Source organism: Oratosquilla oratoria, chromosome 42 (assembly GCF_046742065.1).
Source record: "Oratosquilla oratoria isolate Oo_2021 chromosome 42, ASM4674206v1, whole genome shotgun sequence".
In the NCBI taxonomy this organism is placed as follows: Eukaryota; Metazoa; Arthropoda; class Malacostraca; order Stomatopoda; family Squillidae; genus Oratosquilla; species Oratosquilla oratoria.
In genome coordinates, this window is record NC_134818.1 from 26,086,603 (window position 1) to 26,105,823 (window position 19,221).

At 41.1% G+C, this 19,221-nt stretch overlaps 1 protein-coding gene across 4 annotated transcripts in view; it reads left to right on the forward strand.

Moving 5' to 3' along the window:
- The window catches only part of Cox10 (Cytochrome c oxidase assembly factor 10), a 21,265-nt gene continuing 2,044 nt past the window's right edge, over positions 1 to 19,221 (forward strand). The window contains exons 1-7 of one of the 4 annotated variants that reach the window (XM_076179040.1): positions 1 to 137; positions 6,954 to 7,236; positions 7,335 to 7,731; positions 7,878 to 8,063; positions 15,568 to 15,753; positions 16,106 to 16,285; positions 16,450 to 16,584. In XM_076179040.1, coding sequence (XP_076035155.1) covers positions 6,982 to 7,236; positions 7,335 to 7,731; positions 7,878 to 8,063; positions 15,568 to 15,753; positions 16,106 to 16,285; positions 16,450 to 16,584 — 1,339 coding nt within the window. In that variant the 5' untranslated portion in view covers positions 1 to 137; positions 6,954 to 6,981. Of the gene's footprint in view, positions 138 to 6,319; positions 6,443 to 6,953; positions 7,237 to 7,334; positions 7,732 to 7,877; positions 8,064 to 15,567; positions 15,754 to 16,105; positions 16,286 to 16,449; positions 16,585 to 19,221 lie in introns of those variants that run through there. The other 3 variants (XM_076179041.1, XM_076179042.1, XM_076179043.1) reach the window with 3 other exon arrangements.

Genomic DNA, 19,221 nt, shown 5'->3' on the forward strand with positions numbered 1-19,221 from the left:
TAAGTGTCAGTTGAACTTGTATTTTAGTCTTTCAGTTAACCGATTTGTTTGTGGCGACTGTGTTACAATCGGATTGTAAATTACTTTGAAATTTTGGGTGTTACGGCTGATATGTCCACAGAAATGTGCTAAATATGGTGTGTGAACTAAGACAAACATATTAAGACTTCACTTTGTAGTGTAGACAAATGTAGAGACTAAGGTTGCAGATACCTACACCTGCCCTACAGTACATACGTAACCATGTTTACCTAAGTGTATCTAGACTAGATAAACCTGTGCTTCTTGCAAGCTAAAGATTAGTTTAGATAGCGTTAGTTGATATTTATATGGGCTACTTTTATATCGGGGATAGATTTTATAGAGGAAATACCCTTTGTGCAAGAAATGTAATCCTTGATATCGTAGGAAGAAAATGTTAATCATTAATTAATGTACTCTTAAAACCAGCCATGGTTCTTTTCCAATATCACGTACACATTTTTCACTTTTTTTTTTTTTTTACATTTGAAGGATTATTTTACATGTATTAGTCAGGAGGTATTGGACAGTTACAATGCAAGTTTCATGTGAAATATCCATATTATTATAATTAGTTGTGCATACCTATGCAATATCAATATATTATATAGCATTAGAAAATTAAATATTAATTTTGTAAGTTATAATACATGAAAGTAATAAGTGATTTTCTTGGCAGAAATAAAAAACAAAAAACCTAGCAACAAGTAAATTTAATTTAAATTTACTAACGAATGAACTTGAAGTCGCTAGGATACGGTACAGATGCCATGCCAGTCCAGTCACTATCAGACAGTAGCTTTCATGCAGTGGCATAGCAAGTGTTTTTGCCGCCCAGAGCAGGTGTGTGATTTAGGGGGGCGTGGTAAAATTATTCTTTGACATAAAGCAGGAATACTTAACTTAAAATATTTATCTTCATAGGAAATAAAACTGGGACATGTCTAAAGCAAAAGTTCCTAGCCTAGGATTTTTTCCTAACCTAAGAATTGTGTTGAAAACCTAGGAATATAAAATTCGCCTAGCCATCGCTCCTACAACATGGCTACCGCCACAAACCAATACAAATATTAATTGCTAGATAATTTTTAGTTAATTTTGTGCCATTTTATATCAATCAATGAAATAAAGCATCTTAGTGGTTTCGGGTTTTACCGGCACTCGTATTTATATAAATTCACGTCATCGTTATGTCATATTTTAATTTATTAAAATAGCTGACAAAATCGCTTAAAGCTAGAATAGCGTCTAAAGTGAATGTAGGTTAGGAAAACATTCATAGGCTAAGAAAATTTGCTTTAGACATGGTCCTGATGCTACAGTTGAAAAATCTGTTTTAAAGCTGTACCATATTACAACCTTAAAAACTCATTTTGGTATCAAATTTAAGATTTTTGTTAGGTTTTTATTATTTTTTTTAATTTATTTATTTATTTATTTTTTTTTTTTTTTTTACCCCATCAACATACCACCCCCTAGCACATGCCGCCCAGGGTGGACCGCCCCTCCCCCCCCCCTTTGCTATGCCACTGCTTTCACGTTATGCACTGGCTGTTCTCCAACTCCAGGTTATGTTAATAAGTGCTGTTACGAAGACAATAGGATTTCCTTGGACTTTATGAGAGAACACGGGGTTCTGCTGTTGCTTGTTAATTGCCCAAGGTACAATAATAATCAGGCTGTCAGCATCCGTGATTACGACAACCCAGATGATCTTTAGAATTAGAGGTACCAGATTACTAAATACAGGTTAGATTAGAATAGACGAATTAATCATTCTTTCATTTCTTCAACCTCGGCATCTATCAAAACAAATAAGGCATATCATTCAACTGCCATGACTTCGTTTGTTAGTAAATTGGTTTTAGCAACTTTTTTGTTATTTATTTCCACTTAGAAAATTGCATATTATGATGCATTAGAATTGATGAAATTAATAATTAATTTTATATTGATATGTCACATAGGTGTGCGCATCAAAAAATTTACTTTATTTAATTTTCTAATGATATATCACATAGGTGTGGACTTCTAAGAAAATAGTTTTGTCTCACCCACTCACACAGCAATTTATATATATATATATATATATTTCTATATCACAGCCACTTTTCATAGTAATGATTCTTGCAGAAATTGATATTATGGATGGTGAAAAAATAGTTCCCGTAACCTTCCCGATAACTGCCATTTCATCTCACCTGCTCACGCAGCAATTTCTATATTTTTTGCATTTATACTACAACAGTTCCAAAAAAAAATTTCTTAGTAATGTTTTTCCCATAAATTAATATTAAGTGATGGTGAAAAAATAATTCCTACAACCTTCCTGCCACCCGCCTCTGAAGCAGTGTCATGGCTGTCCAGTGTGCAAGATGTATGTCTATTCCTGCACACTGTTTTAGGTCAGGATAGTTTAGGTTAGAATAGGGAGAAAAACATGTTTCGTAAAAAAAATAGTGGATGATGCGCTCAACAAAAGATGGCATTTCGGTGGTGGGTAGTGGGAAGGTTGCAGGAATTATTTTTTCACATAACCTTAACCCCTTCACTGGGCCAAAATCTCGCGGGCAGGATTAGCTGCTAGACATGCGATGTTGCGTCATAATACTCACATTATAAAAAATAAAGTTACCGCTGTATTGCTCGTTCTCTGTCACCTGTGAATTTTGATAATCATAGAAAATATGATGAAGCCAGTTTACAGAGTATAGGGGTCACGCAGGTATAACTACAATATATATAATCAAGACGCCGACATCGGCATCCTAGCATACCCACTTGCTCCTCATGACGCCTACGTAGGCATCATCGTATTGAAGGGGTTAATATTAATTTCTGCAAGAAACAGATGTAAAAAATATACAAATTGATGTGCGAGCAGGTGAAATAAAACTTCACAAATTCCTTTTACCCCTTTGAAGTGGACTTTGGAATAACTTTCTTATCCCAACCTAATGATGAACAAGTTTTAGATCTTGCCACATTATATGAATTTACAAGCACATTTTGTTACTAATATATATATAATTCTGTTGTCTAAAGCTTCTTATTAGTTATTATCTACAATAACTCAGATGCTTATTCCTTATGAAACTTCATTGTTATTAAACATCCAGTTACTTCTTGCACTGCAATCAACTTCTCTGTCCTTTCATTCCCTGCTAATATGATTCCTAAACATTCAAAGCCCTCTGCTTTTTTAGTCTCTTTTGTCTTTTAAATTCATGTCCATCTTACTACCATCCTCACCCCATGTACATCACATCACTTGATAACCTCCCACATCCACCATTAAGTTCCTCCTCTCACACACCCTCCCAAAGTCCATCCTACTTTAGTCTATCCTCCACCTTAGCCACACACATACATTTATACATACATACACCAAAAGCTTTTTTCCCCCCTTACAAGGGAGGTAATCGAAAAAACCAAGGCATAAAATCCACTCCCACTCATTCCATCCACATATACTCCAGTCCCATCCACCCCCCTCCCTCCCTCTTATCTTGGCTCCTCCTAGATGATGGGTCATCCCTGCATCTTACCCATTGCCCTGGGTCAGAAGCAGTGTCGCAAAACACAGCACATCCACAGCAAGGTCGCTTCATTAAATCAGCAACCCTTCCATCCCCTCATGCAGAAATGGAGATGAGGAGAAATCTCTTTTGGCTGGATCAATTTATTTGTCACACTTCATCCCCCACCTTCTCCCTTTCATGCATCACAGCATCATCCATACACAACCATTTTCAATTCACCCCTATCTTCTGTCTTCTCCTGTCCTTCCTCAACAGACATTCCCCTCTTTCCCAATGCCCCTTTTACCCAAGCCATCCATCTCATCCTGGGTTGCCCCCTCATGTTCACTCTGTCTACCTCAGCCTTCCACACCTCTTTTACAATTCGTTCTTCTCTCACTCTTTCCATGTGTCCAAACCATCCCAATACTCTTTCATCAACCCTATCTTCCAACTCCCTTTCCACCCCTGTTCTCCTCCTCACCTCATCATTTCTCACTCTTTCTAGCCTATTAACCCCTATCATACTTCTCAGGCACCTCATTTCAAACACATTCAAACTCCTCTCTTCCTCTCCCACGTTCCATGCTTCTGCCTCACACAGCACTGCTGGCACAATCACTCCTTCATACAATCTCCTCTTAGCATCCACTCCCAAACGTCTATTCCTCACCACACTCCAATCCACCAAGGTATTCACATGCTTCTTCCAATCTACATTCCACCTCCACCCCCATGTACATCCCTTCCTGCCACATTCGCACCCAAATATCCAAACCATCCACTTCCTCCAGTCACTCCCCCCCAACGCTCACCTCCAGTTCACTCCCACCCTCACCCCTTGTACATCTCATCACCCTACCCTCACTCACACCCATCTTCAACTCTCTCCCCCACACACGCTCCCAAACCCCAACACCAACCTCCCCAATCCCCCCTCCGATCCAGCCACAAGCGCAATGTCGTCCGCAAACAACAACCGGCTCACCTCCCACTTTTCTACATTTTCCCTAAACATCTTCAATCCCTGACCACCCACCTCTTGCACCACCCCATCCATTTACAAGTTGAACAGCCAGGGCGACACAACACATCCCCGATGAAGTCCCACCCCTACCCCGAACTACTCACTCTCTCCACTTCCAGTACCAACACATGCTCTACCACTCTTGCAAAAACTTTTGACAGCTCCTAGAAGCCCCCCTCCCATCCCGCATATCTGCAAGACCTCACACAGCACACACCCCCACCAGTTTACCATGTCACAAGCCTTTTCCAGATCCACAAAAAAACAAAAAACATCCTCACCCCCTCCCATAGCCCTCTCGCACATCTGTCTCACCACAAAAATCTGATCTACACAACCTCTACCTGTCCTAAATCCACACTGCTCCTCGCCAATCACTCCCTCTGTTCCTCTCCTAATCCTCTCAATCAAGATCCTCCCATAAGCCTTCCCAACCACACTTAACAAGCTAATCCCTCTGAAACTACTACACTTACACTTGTCCCCTTTGCCCTTGTAAAGTGGAACTATACAGGCACTCCTCCAGTCCTCCAGCACTCTACCCTCTCTCCAGCAAACATTAAATAACCTCACCAGCCAGTCTACCATCACTGTACCTCCTTTTTTTCAGACATTCTGCATGGCATCTATCCAGACCAGGTGCCTTACCTGATCTCATTATCTTAACAACTGCCTTGACTTCATCCTTCCTTGTTTCTCCTCAATTTTCCTCACTCATCACAGTCATTTTCTTAGCACTTCCCACTGCAACTATCTTTCTCTCCCACATTCCATGCTTCCACCCCACACAGCACTGCTGGCACAATCACTCCTTCATACAATCTCCTCGTAGCATCCACTCCCAAACACCTGTTCCTCCCTAAAATACTCCCTATCTTGCCCTTACTGCCTTCTCTTCCATTATCATCTCTCCATCTACACCCTTTACCTTTTCTTCTCTACTTGATTCGCCTCCTCTTCCTCTCTTAATTTCTTTCCAAAACATCCATTTATAGAAAGCTATAACAAAGTAAAATGTTTCAGAAAAATTCCTATTGTGAATTAAATTTACTTAAAAAAAATGGATGCTATTAGGCATGCTTATTAGATTGAAAAATAATTTGGAAAAATAAGATTCCTCATTAGGTAGTCACAAAGGATGTAGCAGAGATTTGCCCCATCTAACAAAAGTTACACCTGCCCAAAGTAGAGCATATCATAGGGTGGGGGCTGTCATAAGTTTTAGATAACAAATTTCTCTTTACCAAACTGCTCAGGTCAGAAGCAATACAGCAAGGCACAACACATCCACTGCTAAGCCATTTCACTTAATTGGTAACCTCCCCCTCTCTATCTTCTCATGCAAAAAATAGAGAAGACTGTGGTGTCCCCCTCCCCCTACACACACACATACACAAAACTTCTGTCCCTCCATACCATCATGCCCCTTATTCACCCTTGCATATACAACCCTATTACCTTAGAAAAAGCATGTGGTTTTCCAGCAGAAATCTTAAAAGATGTGATGGAGTTCAACACCACACCATTGAACTTCACTCATTGTGAACAGCTTCCCAGGATGTAACACTTCACCCCATACCATACAACACATAATGGAAGACTGCATTATACACAATCATGCACGCAAACAACACAACATACGCTCTATAAAGGATTTGTGGGAATACCCAGTTTCGGCTATGGCATTCCTTGGGGAGACGGGACTGCTCGGACAGACAGTCTAGGGAACGACAACAACAACAACAACAACAACTTCACTCCAAAAGTACTATCACACCATCCTCACCTCAAACAGTTGAAGCAAATCACCCTTATCCACCAGACTGGTTGGAACACCTCTATGGTATAACATATACTACTAGAATGCTTAGTGGTTAGTCTTGGGAGTGCTTGTTTCGTGATGCATTGTTTGTTTTTGTATGGATGTGTTATGGCATTAGTTGGTTACTGAGGGGAGAGGGGAAGTGTCTCCTGTAAGAGAGACCTACGGCAGTGGATTGATTGATTGATGTGTTGGGGTGCAGTTGGTAGTTCTTTCTTTTCTTTTCTTCTATTGATGGTTGTGCTTGTGTTATGTGATGAGCATGATTGGTGCGATTGAGGATTCTTGTAGAGAAACTGTAAAATTGGGACTGGGAAAAAATGAAAGCTAGATCCCTGTAGGATGGCAGGAAATAAACACTAAGGTTGAAGATTGAAAAGTATGCTATTTTCAATATATAGATATGTTTGTTTTATTGATTTATATTATTATTATGTACACCATCACAGATTAGTATATTATATGTATATACATTGATCTATTTGATCCAAATGACAAAGAAAAGCTTCATTGAGTTTTAGGTAGTTACATTTTAATTTTTATATTTTGTTCTTACTTGCAGGGTGGCATAACAATGTCTTGACTCTTCTATGTCTTGTCAAAAAATTGTCCTGGGTAGTGCCCACAATTGGGTACAAGGAATTAAATTAGTTCCTCTAACAACAACCAAAAATTTTCCACCATGGGTAATATCCAGTTACAAGCAACTGCATCTCCTGGGTGCTGCAGGCAAAAGAGTAAGCCTCGCATCTGTGAGGCAAGCATACAGTGTGAGCACAGTCTTAGATGACAGATATCTGACGAAGACTAGGAACAAAGTACAATCAGTTTATGAAAGGCATAGTGTAAGTAACCATTTTTAATGTAGCCTTGAGTTTTATCTTAGTTTTGTGGAATTATGTGACATGATTTTGAAATAAACAAAATGTTTTTTTAATTGCAGATAAGTTTAGATGAGATTGTGCGAGAGCCACAGTTGTTAAGGGCACTATGCCAGAGAGAGAAGCCCCTTATTCACCATGCCAAAGCATCAGTTGTTGTTGATATAAGGAACAAAGAAAATGATGATAGTTACTGGTCATCACATAGCTTAAGTGGAACAGAAGCTCTTCATCATCTGGAGAACTTAATTGAAGTGTCCTATAATGGAGCCACAGTCGTTAAGATGCAGCCCCATCCTGAAGATATAGGGTATGAAGAAGTACCACAAGAGAGGAAAAGGGAAAAGAGTGGACTTGTAGGAGCTCTTTCCCCTGATTCACTAGATTGGAGAGCCCAAAAGTTAGATCTTAGTAAATTACACGTCTATTATATGGGACTTGGCAAAAGCAGATTAACTGGTAATTATTGATAGTTTTGCCACTGCACCTTTAATGTAATGATATTTAAGTACTGGTGTTGTTATACACAAATTGCTGGAATGTTAATGAATATTTTGTATTGTTTATTATTTTATTTATTTATTTTATTTTATTTTATTTTTCAGGATTAGTGGTTGCTACTGCTCTAGCTGGTGCTGCCATAGCCCCTATGCCTTTTGACCCAGTTCTGGTCTTCCTGTGTTCATTAGGTACAGGGTTAACAGCATGTGCTGCAAATGCAATCAACCAAGTGTTGGAAGTTCCATATGATTCACAAATGGACCGTACTAAGAACAGAGTTCTAGTAAGAGGTATCTTGAATTATTAATATTTTGTTTCACCACTCAAGTTATTGAAAATAACATTAATGTTTTAACAACCAAAATACAACTTATCCCAAGTTCATTGGTGGGTCTGATCCAGAGATCAAGTGCTGGTCTTTCAGGGCTGCATCTCCTTATGGAGTTGGGGAAGTTTGACTTGTGACAGGTAGTTGATTGAAGGGTGGGGTTTTCCTTATGAACATCAGAGCCACCTCTGCTTAACCTAGAACAGTGGCTTAGAAATAAAAGAATAGAGGCCTTTCCTCAAATATCATCAGTAACATTACTCATTATAGGCAACCATGAAGCAAAGAAACATCCATCAGTAAAATTGACTTCAAACCTTTCCGTTGGAAAGGGATCCCAAAATCCTAGGTCTCAGTTTTGACCTTCAGTCCTCATAAAAAATCCTAGTGCAAACCAACAAGAAAATATATACATATACCAAAGGCTTTTTCCCCCTTACAAGGGAGGTAGCCAAAAAACAAACATAAAAACCACTCTCACCCATTCCATCCCCACATACTCCACTCCCATCCACCCCCTTCCCTCCCTCTTATTTGAAACAAGAAAATAAATTTACTAAAATCAATTGCAAGCTTAGTCTTTTTGACAGTCAGTGAGTCCATTGCCCCTGGTCTCTTGAAGGCGACAGACTGTTTACAGGTACATGGTAACACCCCGCAGGTGAGCCCATAAGTCACTGGGAAGAAATATTGTGTTGTATGAGAGGGGAACAAGGGTGGTGGATGGGAGTGGAATGGGTGTGTCCCATTAACTTGACTACCTCTCTTATAAGGGGGAAGAAGCCCTTGGTATATAAATAGCATTTGGATTCTTAGAGCCTTGTAGAACTAGGTGCTATGTATCTACTGTGTGGTGGTTGCATTTAGGGGAGCTTAGATCTGGCTAGGCCTAACTTGTGTTGCTATTTTTGGAATGTTGGATAGTGACCTGGATATATATGTGACAATGGTTCTTGCTTCACTTCGAGTAAGAGGGACTTTCATATGGCACTGATGTCTTAGGGGATGTTGATGGAGTATTGAGTTTGGTGGTCTTGTTTTGGAAAGTTTGTTTAACCTGAGTGTGAATGTGCTTTTTTGTACAGATGGAAGGTGTTGGCAGTACTTGTGTAATATAATTAGATGGAAGGATGGTATTTAGGGCTCTGGCTTAGAGCTGCATATCAGTCATTTTCATGTGATTTCTATGGGGAGGATTTTAGTTTCAGTATCCAACACAATATTTCTTCCATGAGTGACATGGGGCCAACCAGGTTGCTTTTACCAGTTATGTGGTAGCCATAGGTTTCCTGCAAGAGAGATCTCAGGCAGTAGGTTGTTTGATTCATTGATTGATTCAATGGTGTTCATGTGTCACTGAAATGTTACATACAAGTACACAGATAGATACATACATATTCCAAGGGCTTTTTCCCCCTTACAAGGGAGGTAGTTCCTCTCCCACCCATTGCATCCCCACATACTCCACTCCCATTCACCACCCCTCACTCCTTCTTTTCTTGGCTTCTCCTGGATGATGGGCCATCCCTGCATCTCGCCCACTGCCCTGGGTCAGAAGCAATGCAGCAAGATGCAGCACATCTACAGCAAGGCCTCTTCATTTAATTGGCGACTCTCTTCTCTGTCACCTCATGCAGAAAAAAAGAAGAGAAATTCCTTTGGGCTGCATCAAATATCATTCACACAAACTCCTTCGCCCCCCTTCTCATCTCCCACCCACTCCCTTCCATGCATCACAGCATCATCCATATACAACCATTTTCCATGCTCCTCTATTTTCTTTCTTCTCCCTACCTCAACAGACATCCCCCTCTTTTCCAATGCCCCTGTTAACCCATCCAACAATCTCATCCTTGGTCACCCCCTCATGTTCACTCCCTACACCTCTTCTACTAATCTTTCTTCACTTGTTCTTTCCATGTGTCCAAATCATCCCAATACTCTTTCATCAACCCTATCTCCCAACTCCCTTTCCACCCCCACACTCATTTTCACTTTCTCATTTCTCACTATCCAGCCTAGTAACCTCTACCATACTTCTCAGGCATTTCTTCTCAAACACATTTAAATTCTTCCTCTCTTATGTTCCATGTTTTTGCCCCATACAGTGCTGTCAGCACAATCACCCCTTCATACAGTCTCCTCTTGTCATCCATCCCCAAATGTCTATTTGTCATTGCACTTTTTAATCCCCCAAGACATTTACTTGTTTCTCTCAGTCTGCATTCTACCTCCAACTCCACTCCTCCCTTTTCCACCACATTCATCCCCAACTATCTAAAGCTATCCACTTCCTCCAGTTTTTCTCCCTTAATACTCACCTCCAATTTACTGCCATCCTCTCCCCTTGTACATCTCATCACATTAAAGGCTCCGTCCTCATATGGTGTTTATCTCGTCAAACATTACTTTTACCCACATTTATCTTCAACTTCCTTCTTTTGCACACCTTCCCAAACTCCATTACTAACTTCCTTAATCCCTCTTCTGATCCTGCTACAAGCGCAGTGCAATCAGCAAACAACAACTGGCTTATCTCCCATTTCTCTTCATTTTCTTTAACCATCTCCAATCCCCAGCCCATTACCTTTGCATTTACCTCTTGCACCACCCTATCCAAGTATAAATTAAATAGCCATGGCAACAAGACACATCCCTGGCAAAATCCCACCTTTACCTCAAACCACACTCTTTCCATTTATAATTCTAACCCAGGCTGTACTAGTCTCATAAAAACTCTTGACTGTTCATAACAGCTTTCCTCCTATCCCATATATCTGCAGTACCTTCCTATCTATCTTGTCATAAGCCCATAAGCCTTCCCAACTACACTCAACAAACCGATCCTTCTAAAACTACTACTACACACTCACTTGTCCCCTTTTCCCTTGTAAAGTGGAACTATAGAGGCACTCCTCCAGTCTTCCAGCACTCTAACCTCTTTTAAACATTGAACATCGTCACCAGCCAGTCAACCAGCACTATACCTACCTTTTTTTAGACATTATACATGATTCCCAGGTTCTTTACCTGCTTTTATCATTTTAACCTCTTCCATATGATGATGCCTATGTAGGGTAGGCATCGTAGGCACAAGGGTATACAAGGATGTTGATGTCATCATCTTGATTATATTTATTTTGTAGTTGCAGCTTATTGGCTGCTTGTTATTGTGGCAAAGTAGCAGAAGAAATGTCAATGTAATAGTACTGGGAGACCTTAATGCTAGAGTTTGCAGCCGTGTTACCCCTGAATTATGTGAACTGGTTTGATCACATTTTCTGTGTTCATTATTACTCCATGTAAAAAGGAGGATGGAGTGGAGGGAGTGAACATAAGGGGCTCCTAGGGTGAAATGGATGGATGGGGTGAAGGGGGCTTTGGGGAAGAGGGGAATGACTTGAGGAAGGACGGGAGAAGACAGAAGACGGGTGAGTGGAGAATGGTTGTATATGGATGGTGTTGTGGAGTGGATGGGGGGGTGAGGTAGTATGTGTGAGAAAAATTTGATGCATCCCAAATGGATTTCTCCCCTTCTTCTCCCTTTCTGCAGGGGGGGACGGAGAGCGGGGGTCGCCGATTTAATGAAGCGGCCTTGCTGTTGATGTGCTGTGTCTTGCGACACTGCCTCTGACCCAGGGCAGTGGACAAGGTGCAGGGATGACCCGTCATCTAGGAGGTACCAAGATAAGAGGAAGGGTGGAGGGGAGTGGAGTGTATTTAGGGATGGAATGGGTGGGAATTGTTTTTATGCCTTTTTCTTTTTGGCTACCTCCCTTGTAAGGGGGAAAAGTCTTGGTATATGTATGTATGTATTATTACTCAGTAAAAGAGAATGAGTAATACAGCACTGACTTTATATTTTATAATGCGAGTATTGTGATACATCAATCATCGTACCTCAGGCATCTGATGCTAAGCACAAGAATTTAACTTATTGAAGAGGTCAATAAGTGCTTTCACCTCGTCTTTTCTTATTTCTCCTACATTTTCCTCTTTCATCACTTTCACTATCTTAGCGCTTCCCACTGCAGCTACCTTTCCCTCTCCTTCTTTACATTAACAACTCCCTAAAATACTTTGCTCATCTTCCTCTTATCATCTCTCCATCTGCACCTTTTCTTCTTTACTCACTTCTCCTCCCTGTCCTTAATTTCCTTCCAGATATCTTCTTTTTATTACTTTCAAAATTTTGTCATATTCTTACCACATTTCATATCCATATATACATGTATATATTATATATATTTATATGTATGTAGGTGTGGAGGTGGAGGTAGAATGTAGATTGAGAGAAACAAGTAAATGCCTTCAGGGGTTAAAAAGTGTAATGAGAAATAGACATTTGGGAATGGATGCTAAAAGGAGATTGTATGAAGGAGTGATTGTGTCAACAGCACTGTACGGTGCACAGAAACATGGAACATAAGAGAGGAGTTTTAATATGTTTGAGATGAGGTTCATGAGAAATATGATAGGAGTTACTAGGCTGGATAGAGTGAGAAACGAGGAGGTGAATGGTGGTGGAAAGAGAGTTTGGATACAGGGTTGATGAGAGAGTATTGGGATGGTTTGGGGACATGGAAAGAATGAGTGAAGAAAGATTAGTAAAAGACGTGTGGAAGGAGTGAACATGAGTGGCCGACCAAGGATGAGATGGATGGATGGAATAAAAGGGGAATGTCTGTTGAGGAAGGATGGGAGAAGACAAGATCAGGGTAAATGGAGAATGGTTGTGTATGGATGATGCTGTGAAAGTGAGTGGGTGGGGGATGAGGGATGAGAGAGTATGTATGAAAAATAAATTGATGCAGCCCGAAGGGATCTTTCCCCATCTCTTTTTCTGCATGAGGGGATGGAGAGGAGTGGGTCACTGAATTAATGAAGCTGCCTTGCTGTGGATGTGCTGTGTCTTGCAACACTGCTTCTTACCCAGGGCAGTGGGCAAGATGCAGAGATGACCTGTCATCCAGGAGGAGCCAAGATAAGGGGGGTGAATGGGAGTGGAGTATGTAGGGATGGAATGAGTGGGAGTGGATTTTATGCCTTTGTTTTTTGGCTACCTCCCTTATACATACATATACCAAAGGCTTTTTCCCCCTTACACGGGGGGTAGCCAAAAAGAAAAAGGCATAGAAACCACTCCCACCCATTCCATCCCCTATATATTCCATTCCCCTCCACCCTCCCTCTCATCTTGGCACCTCCTGGATGACGAGTCATCCCTGTATCCTGTCCACTGCCCTGGGTCAGAAGCAGTGTTGCAAGACACAGCACATCCACAGCAAGGCCACTTCATTAATTTGGTGACCCCCCTCTCTCCGTCCCCTCATGCAGAAAAGAAGACGGGGAGAAATCTCTTCGGGCTGTCTCAAATTTTTTCTCACACATACTTCCTCACCCCCATCCCCCACCCACTCCCTCTCATGCATCACAGCATCATCCATACACAACCCTTCTCCATTCACCCCTATCTTCTGTCCTCTCCCGTCCTTCCTCAACAAACGTTCCTCTCTTTTGTAATGCCCCTTTTACCCCATCCATCCATCTCATCCTAGGATGCCCCCTCATATTCACTCCTTCCACCTCTGCCTTCCACACCTCATTTACTAATCTTTCTTCACTCAATCTTTCCATGGCACTGAATGGCCTACCGGCTCCGGCGCTTGGCCTTCAAGCCAATAACTTCATAAATCAGTTAATCTTTCCATGTGTCCAAACCATCCTAATGCCATGTCCACACGGTCGAGCTGTGCCTGGCAGACTTTGCCCTTACCGGGCAAAGTCCGCGAAGGTGTCCACATGGCTGATGATGGTGGTTGGAACTTGGAGGTTAGTTGGCTGCAAGCAGAGGTTGGGAGTGAGTGGTTCAGTGCAGTACAATAACCATGGTTCCTGCCACACTTGGAAAGAAGGTAGCGCTTTACAGCATTATAATTGCTGCCTGCATTAAAAAGAAAAACAAGAAATCACGGAGACATGTCTGGTGCCGGGAGTGGTTACAAAGACGTGATTTAATGGGAAGCTCAGTGACAATCCTACGTGAATTGCAGGATGAAAATGAACAACTGTTTTGCAATTACATGAGAATGAACATAAACAGCTTTTCTGTTCTCCTTTCGAAAGTGGAGCCATATATACAAAGGCACGTCTAGAGGCTAATTTCTTTTTCACATGACTCTCACTCCTGCTTATTGTCTGTGCTATGTGCTTCAATGCTGCAGCACGTTTATCTCTATTTTTATAATCAAAACCCTTCACATTCGATAAACATTCCTGAACTCTGTATAAATCAATCAATGTTATGGTGTCTTGAGACCAGTATACACTAGTACTAGGTGCGGACATGGTGGTAAGGTAACTTCGGTCTGTACTGCAATTTGCGATTACGATTTGCTAGGTAAGACCACCCGCTTGTGCGGGATCTGTTTTTGTGGGAGGGGAAGAAGGTCTGTAAGAAAATGAAAAGATAGTAGTGTATAACAGGGAACTTTTGCCACTAGGCGAACTGAGCGGGTTTGCTAACTTTGCTCGCACCTCACCTCGTGCGTTTGGCAGTGATATCAGCCCTCCATCCACTGCCCGCAAATGGCGCCGGGAACGGACAGTTTGATGGTTTGCCTGCTGAAATTGCCCATTGTCGAGCAAAGCCCTCGTGCCCGGCGGACAGTGCTAGACCGTGTGGATGTGGCATAATACTCTTTCAATAACCCTATCTCCCAACTCCCTTTCTACCCCTGTTCTCCTCCTCACCTCCTCATTTCTCACTCTATCTAGCCTAGTAACCCCTATCATACTTCTTGACATTTCATCTCAAACACATTTAAACTCCTTCTCTCTTCCTCTCTTATGTTCCATGTTTCTGCCCCGTACAGTGCTGTCGGCACAATCACTCCTTCATATAACCTCTTAGCATCCATTCCCAGATGTCTATTTCTCATTACACTTTTTAATCCACCAAGGCATTTACTCGCTTCTCTCAATCGACATTCTACCTCCACCCCTTTCCTGCCACATTCACACCCAAGTATCTAAAACTATCCACTTACAGTCTCACCCTTAACCTCTTCACTCCGGGGCACATCGCACGTCTGGCAGCATTAACTGCCCGACGTGCGATGTTGCATCATAATAATCACGTTATAAGAAATAAAGTCAGTGCTCAATCGTTCGTTCTCTTTCACCCGTGAATTTTGATAACCATAGAAAATATGATGAAGCCAGTTTAGAGAGAATGGAGGTTACGTAGGTACGACTACAATAAATATAATCAAGACGCCAACGTCGGCATCATCGCGTACCCACTTGCTCCTCATGACGCCTACATAGGCGTCACCGTATGGAAGTGGTTAATGCTCATTTCCAGGCTTGTAAAGGAGAAAAAGCCTGTGGTATATGTATGTACATATATATTATATATATTTAACGGGACCTTTAATTGTAAACAATTTTCTATTTCTCTCCAGGGAATGTGACTCCATTGCATGCAGCCACTTTTGCATTAGTATGTGCCACATCTGGTATGTCCATCCTTTATTTTGGAGTGAATGGTATTTCTGCCTCCCTTGGTGCATTAAGTATCCTGTTATATACTTCAGTATACACTCCTATGAAAAGAATGAGTATTACCAACACATGGGTAGGATCAGTGGGTAAGTGCTAAAACAGCTGCTTTGGAAGTGCTCTATTTTGCTATTGTTTCTATGAGTCCCTTCCCTATAATGATGACCTATAAGCTGAATGAAATTGGCAAATATTGGGCAGAACAAAGTAGTAGATGGTATGACTATAGCAAAGAACTTTTTATTGTTGAATAGCAAAGGGGTTAATTGAGGTAGTTTGACAACCCAAAGCCAAATTAGAATTGTCTGGCCTTGGTCAGAAGAAAGGTTATAGGATACATCACTGTAGCAAAGGGGTTATCATGATAATTGCAAAATTGTAGTATTCGTTGTAAATGAACATTCTGTGTAGGAAATTATATGTAAAATTCATGCTTTACAGTTGGTGCAATTCCTCCAATGATTGGCTGGGCAGGATGTACAGGGGGCCTGGAAGCTGGTGCCTGGATCATGGGTGGAATTTTGTTTGCCTGGCAATTTCCTCACTTCAATGCTTTGTCATGGAATCTGCGACCAGACTATTCTCGTGCTGGATATAGGATGATGTCTGTTACAAATCCAGGTATGTGTGAGCTTGAGAGCATTATCTCCTGATTTGTGAAGCTTCAGCTGACTTTATTATTTTAGGTTTTTGAAAATGTACATTACTGGTTGATTTAATTTGTACTTGTCACTTTTTTTTTCTGCTTCAGTGTTGATCAATGAATATTAATTGCTTTCTCTTAGGTTTGTGTCAGCGAACTTCTTTAAGATATTGTGCAGCATTGATTGGATTATCAACTTTAGCACCAGTGTTGGGTGTTACTACTTGGACATTTGCCATTGATAGTTTACCACTCAATGGTTACTTCACATATTTAGGTAAGAATGTAATTCAGATTCATATAGGTGACGAGGGTAAAGGGTGCAGATGAATGTATGTTAGTGAAAGTGAAGGTGGTGAGTGCAAGGTGGGTAGAATCATTCAAGAAATTATGATCCTCTTAACCACTTCAGTACGAGTCAAATTCTTGTGCACAGCATCAGCTGCCATGTGTACAATGTAACTCACTACTTGCATTATAAAATATAAAGTCACTGCTATATTACTCGTTCTCCTTTACTCTTGAGTAATAATAAAAACAGAAAACATGATCAAACCAGTTCACAGAATCCAGGGGTAACTCATGTACAACTACAAAAAAATATATATAATCAAGATGCAGACACCAGCATCCTCGTGTACCCACTTGTGCCTCATGATGTCTACATAGGCATCATCGTACCGAAGTGGTTAAATAAAAGTGCTAGTTATATAATATATATATGGGATAGGAGAGTAGTAGAGCCTGCATTAGAATTAGAAATGAAGAGATTCAGTGGTTTGAGGTGAAAGTAGGACTTCACCAGAGATGTGTTACGTCATTATGGGGTGGTGCAAGAGTAATGGGCCAGGTATTAGAGATGGTTAAAGAAAATGGAAAAAATTGGGAGATAAGCTAGTTGTTGTTTGCTGACGACACTGCACTTGTAGCAGGATCAGAGGAGGGATTAAGGAAGTTAGTGACAGAGTTTGGGAAGAAGGAAGTTGGAGTAAATGTGGGTAAAAGTAAGGTGGTGAGATTTACAAGGGGAGAGGATGGCAGCAAATTGGAAGTATTAAGGGAAAGAGACTGGAGGAAGTGGATAGCTTTAGATATTTGGGTGCAAATGAGGCGGGAAAGGGAGGCGTGGAGGTAGAGGTAGAATGTAGATTGAGAGAAGCAAGTAAATGCCTTGGGGAATTAAAAAGTGTAATGAGAGAGATATTTGGGGCTCAATGCTGAGAAGATGTATGAAATCCCTTCAGGCAGCATCAAATTACTTTTCATACATACTACCTCACCCCCCATCCCCCACCCACTCCCCCTCATGCAACACAGCATCATCCATACACAACCATTCTCCATTCACCCCTATTTTCTGTCCTCTCCCATCCTTCCTCAACAGACATTCCCTCTTTCGCAATACCCCTTTTACCCATCCATTCATCTCATCCTTGGTTACCCCCTCATGTTCACTCCTTCCACCTCTTTTACTAATCCTTCTTCACTCATTCTTTTCATGTGTCCAAACCATCCCAATACTCTTTCATCAACCCTATCTCCCAACTCCCTTTCCAACCCTGTTCTCCTTCTCACTCTATCCAGCCTAGTAACCTCTGTCATATTTCTCGGGCACCTCATCTCAAACACGTTCAAACTCCTCTCTTCCTCTCTTTTGTTCCTTGATTCTGCCCCATACAGTGCTGTTGGCACAATCACTCCTTCATACAATCTCCTCATAGCATCCATTCCCAAATGTCTATTTCTCATTACACTTTTTTATCCCCCAAGACATCCACTTGCCTCTCTCAATCTACATTCTACCTCCACTCCTCCCTTTCCTGCCACATTCGCACCCAAGTATCTAAAACTATCCACTTCCTCCAGTCCAGTCCCTTAATACTCACTTCCAGTTTGTTGCCACTTTCTTCCCTTGTACATCTCATCACCTTACATTTATCCACATTTATCTTCAACTTCCTTCTTTCGCACACCCTCCCAAACTCTGTCACTAACTTCTTCAATCCCTCCTCAGATCCTGCTACAAGCGCAGTGTCATCAGCAAGCAACTGGCTTATCACCCACTTTTCTTCATTCACTTTAACCATCTCCAATCTCTGACCCACTACCCTTGCATTTACCTCTCTCGCCACCCCATCCATGTATAAATTGAACAGCCAAGACTACATAACACATACCTGATGAAGTCCCACCCCAACCTCAAACCACTCGCTCTCCCCACCTCTTGATTCCAACACAAGCTCCACCATCCTTGCAAAAACCCTTAACTACTCTCAAAAGCTTTCCTCCCATTCCATACATCTGCAATATCTCCCACAATGCCCCCCTGTCATAAGCCTTTTCCAAATCCATAAAAGCCCCACCCAAAAAAAAAGAAAAAATTCTTACCTTTTCTTAAAGGTCAACAGATATACCATTCGCTAAAAATCATTGTATTGCTCGAAAAAGTACTTTTTAAAAGCATACAAATAAAGTTTTTACCTATTACGGAAGAATTTATTCAGAAAATTCACTTTTAATTGCGCCTCGCATACCACTTTTCCGAAGTCTAGATATTCAGAATAACAATATTGTTTGTTTGGCAACTGTGACATCACGAATGCGGAATTCCCCGAACCTTTCCCGAAGCGCACGGGCCGGAATGTTTCGAATAGCAGACGACGCAATGAAATGAAGACAAAACTGTTTTTTGCCAAATTTGATAAGATGTAGATGGTGGAAATATATAGAATACTGTCAGTATGTTTTTTTATGTACATTAAAATGTAAATACAAAAAGTTATGGAAGTCTTGATATCTGACTTTTAAAGGTCAGGTATCAAGACTTCCATAACTTTTTGTATTTACAGTTTAATGTACATAAAAAAACATACTGACAGTATTCTATATAATTCCACCATCTACATCTTATCAA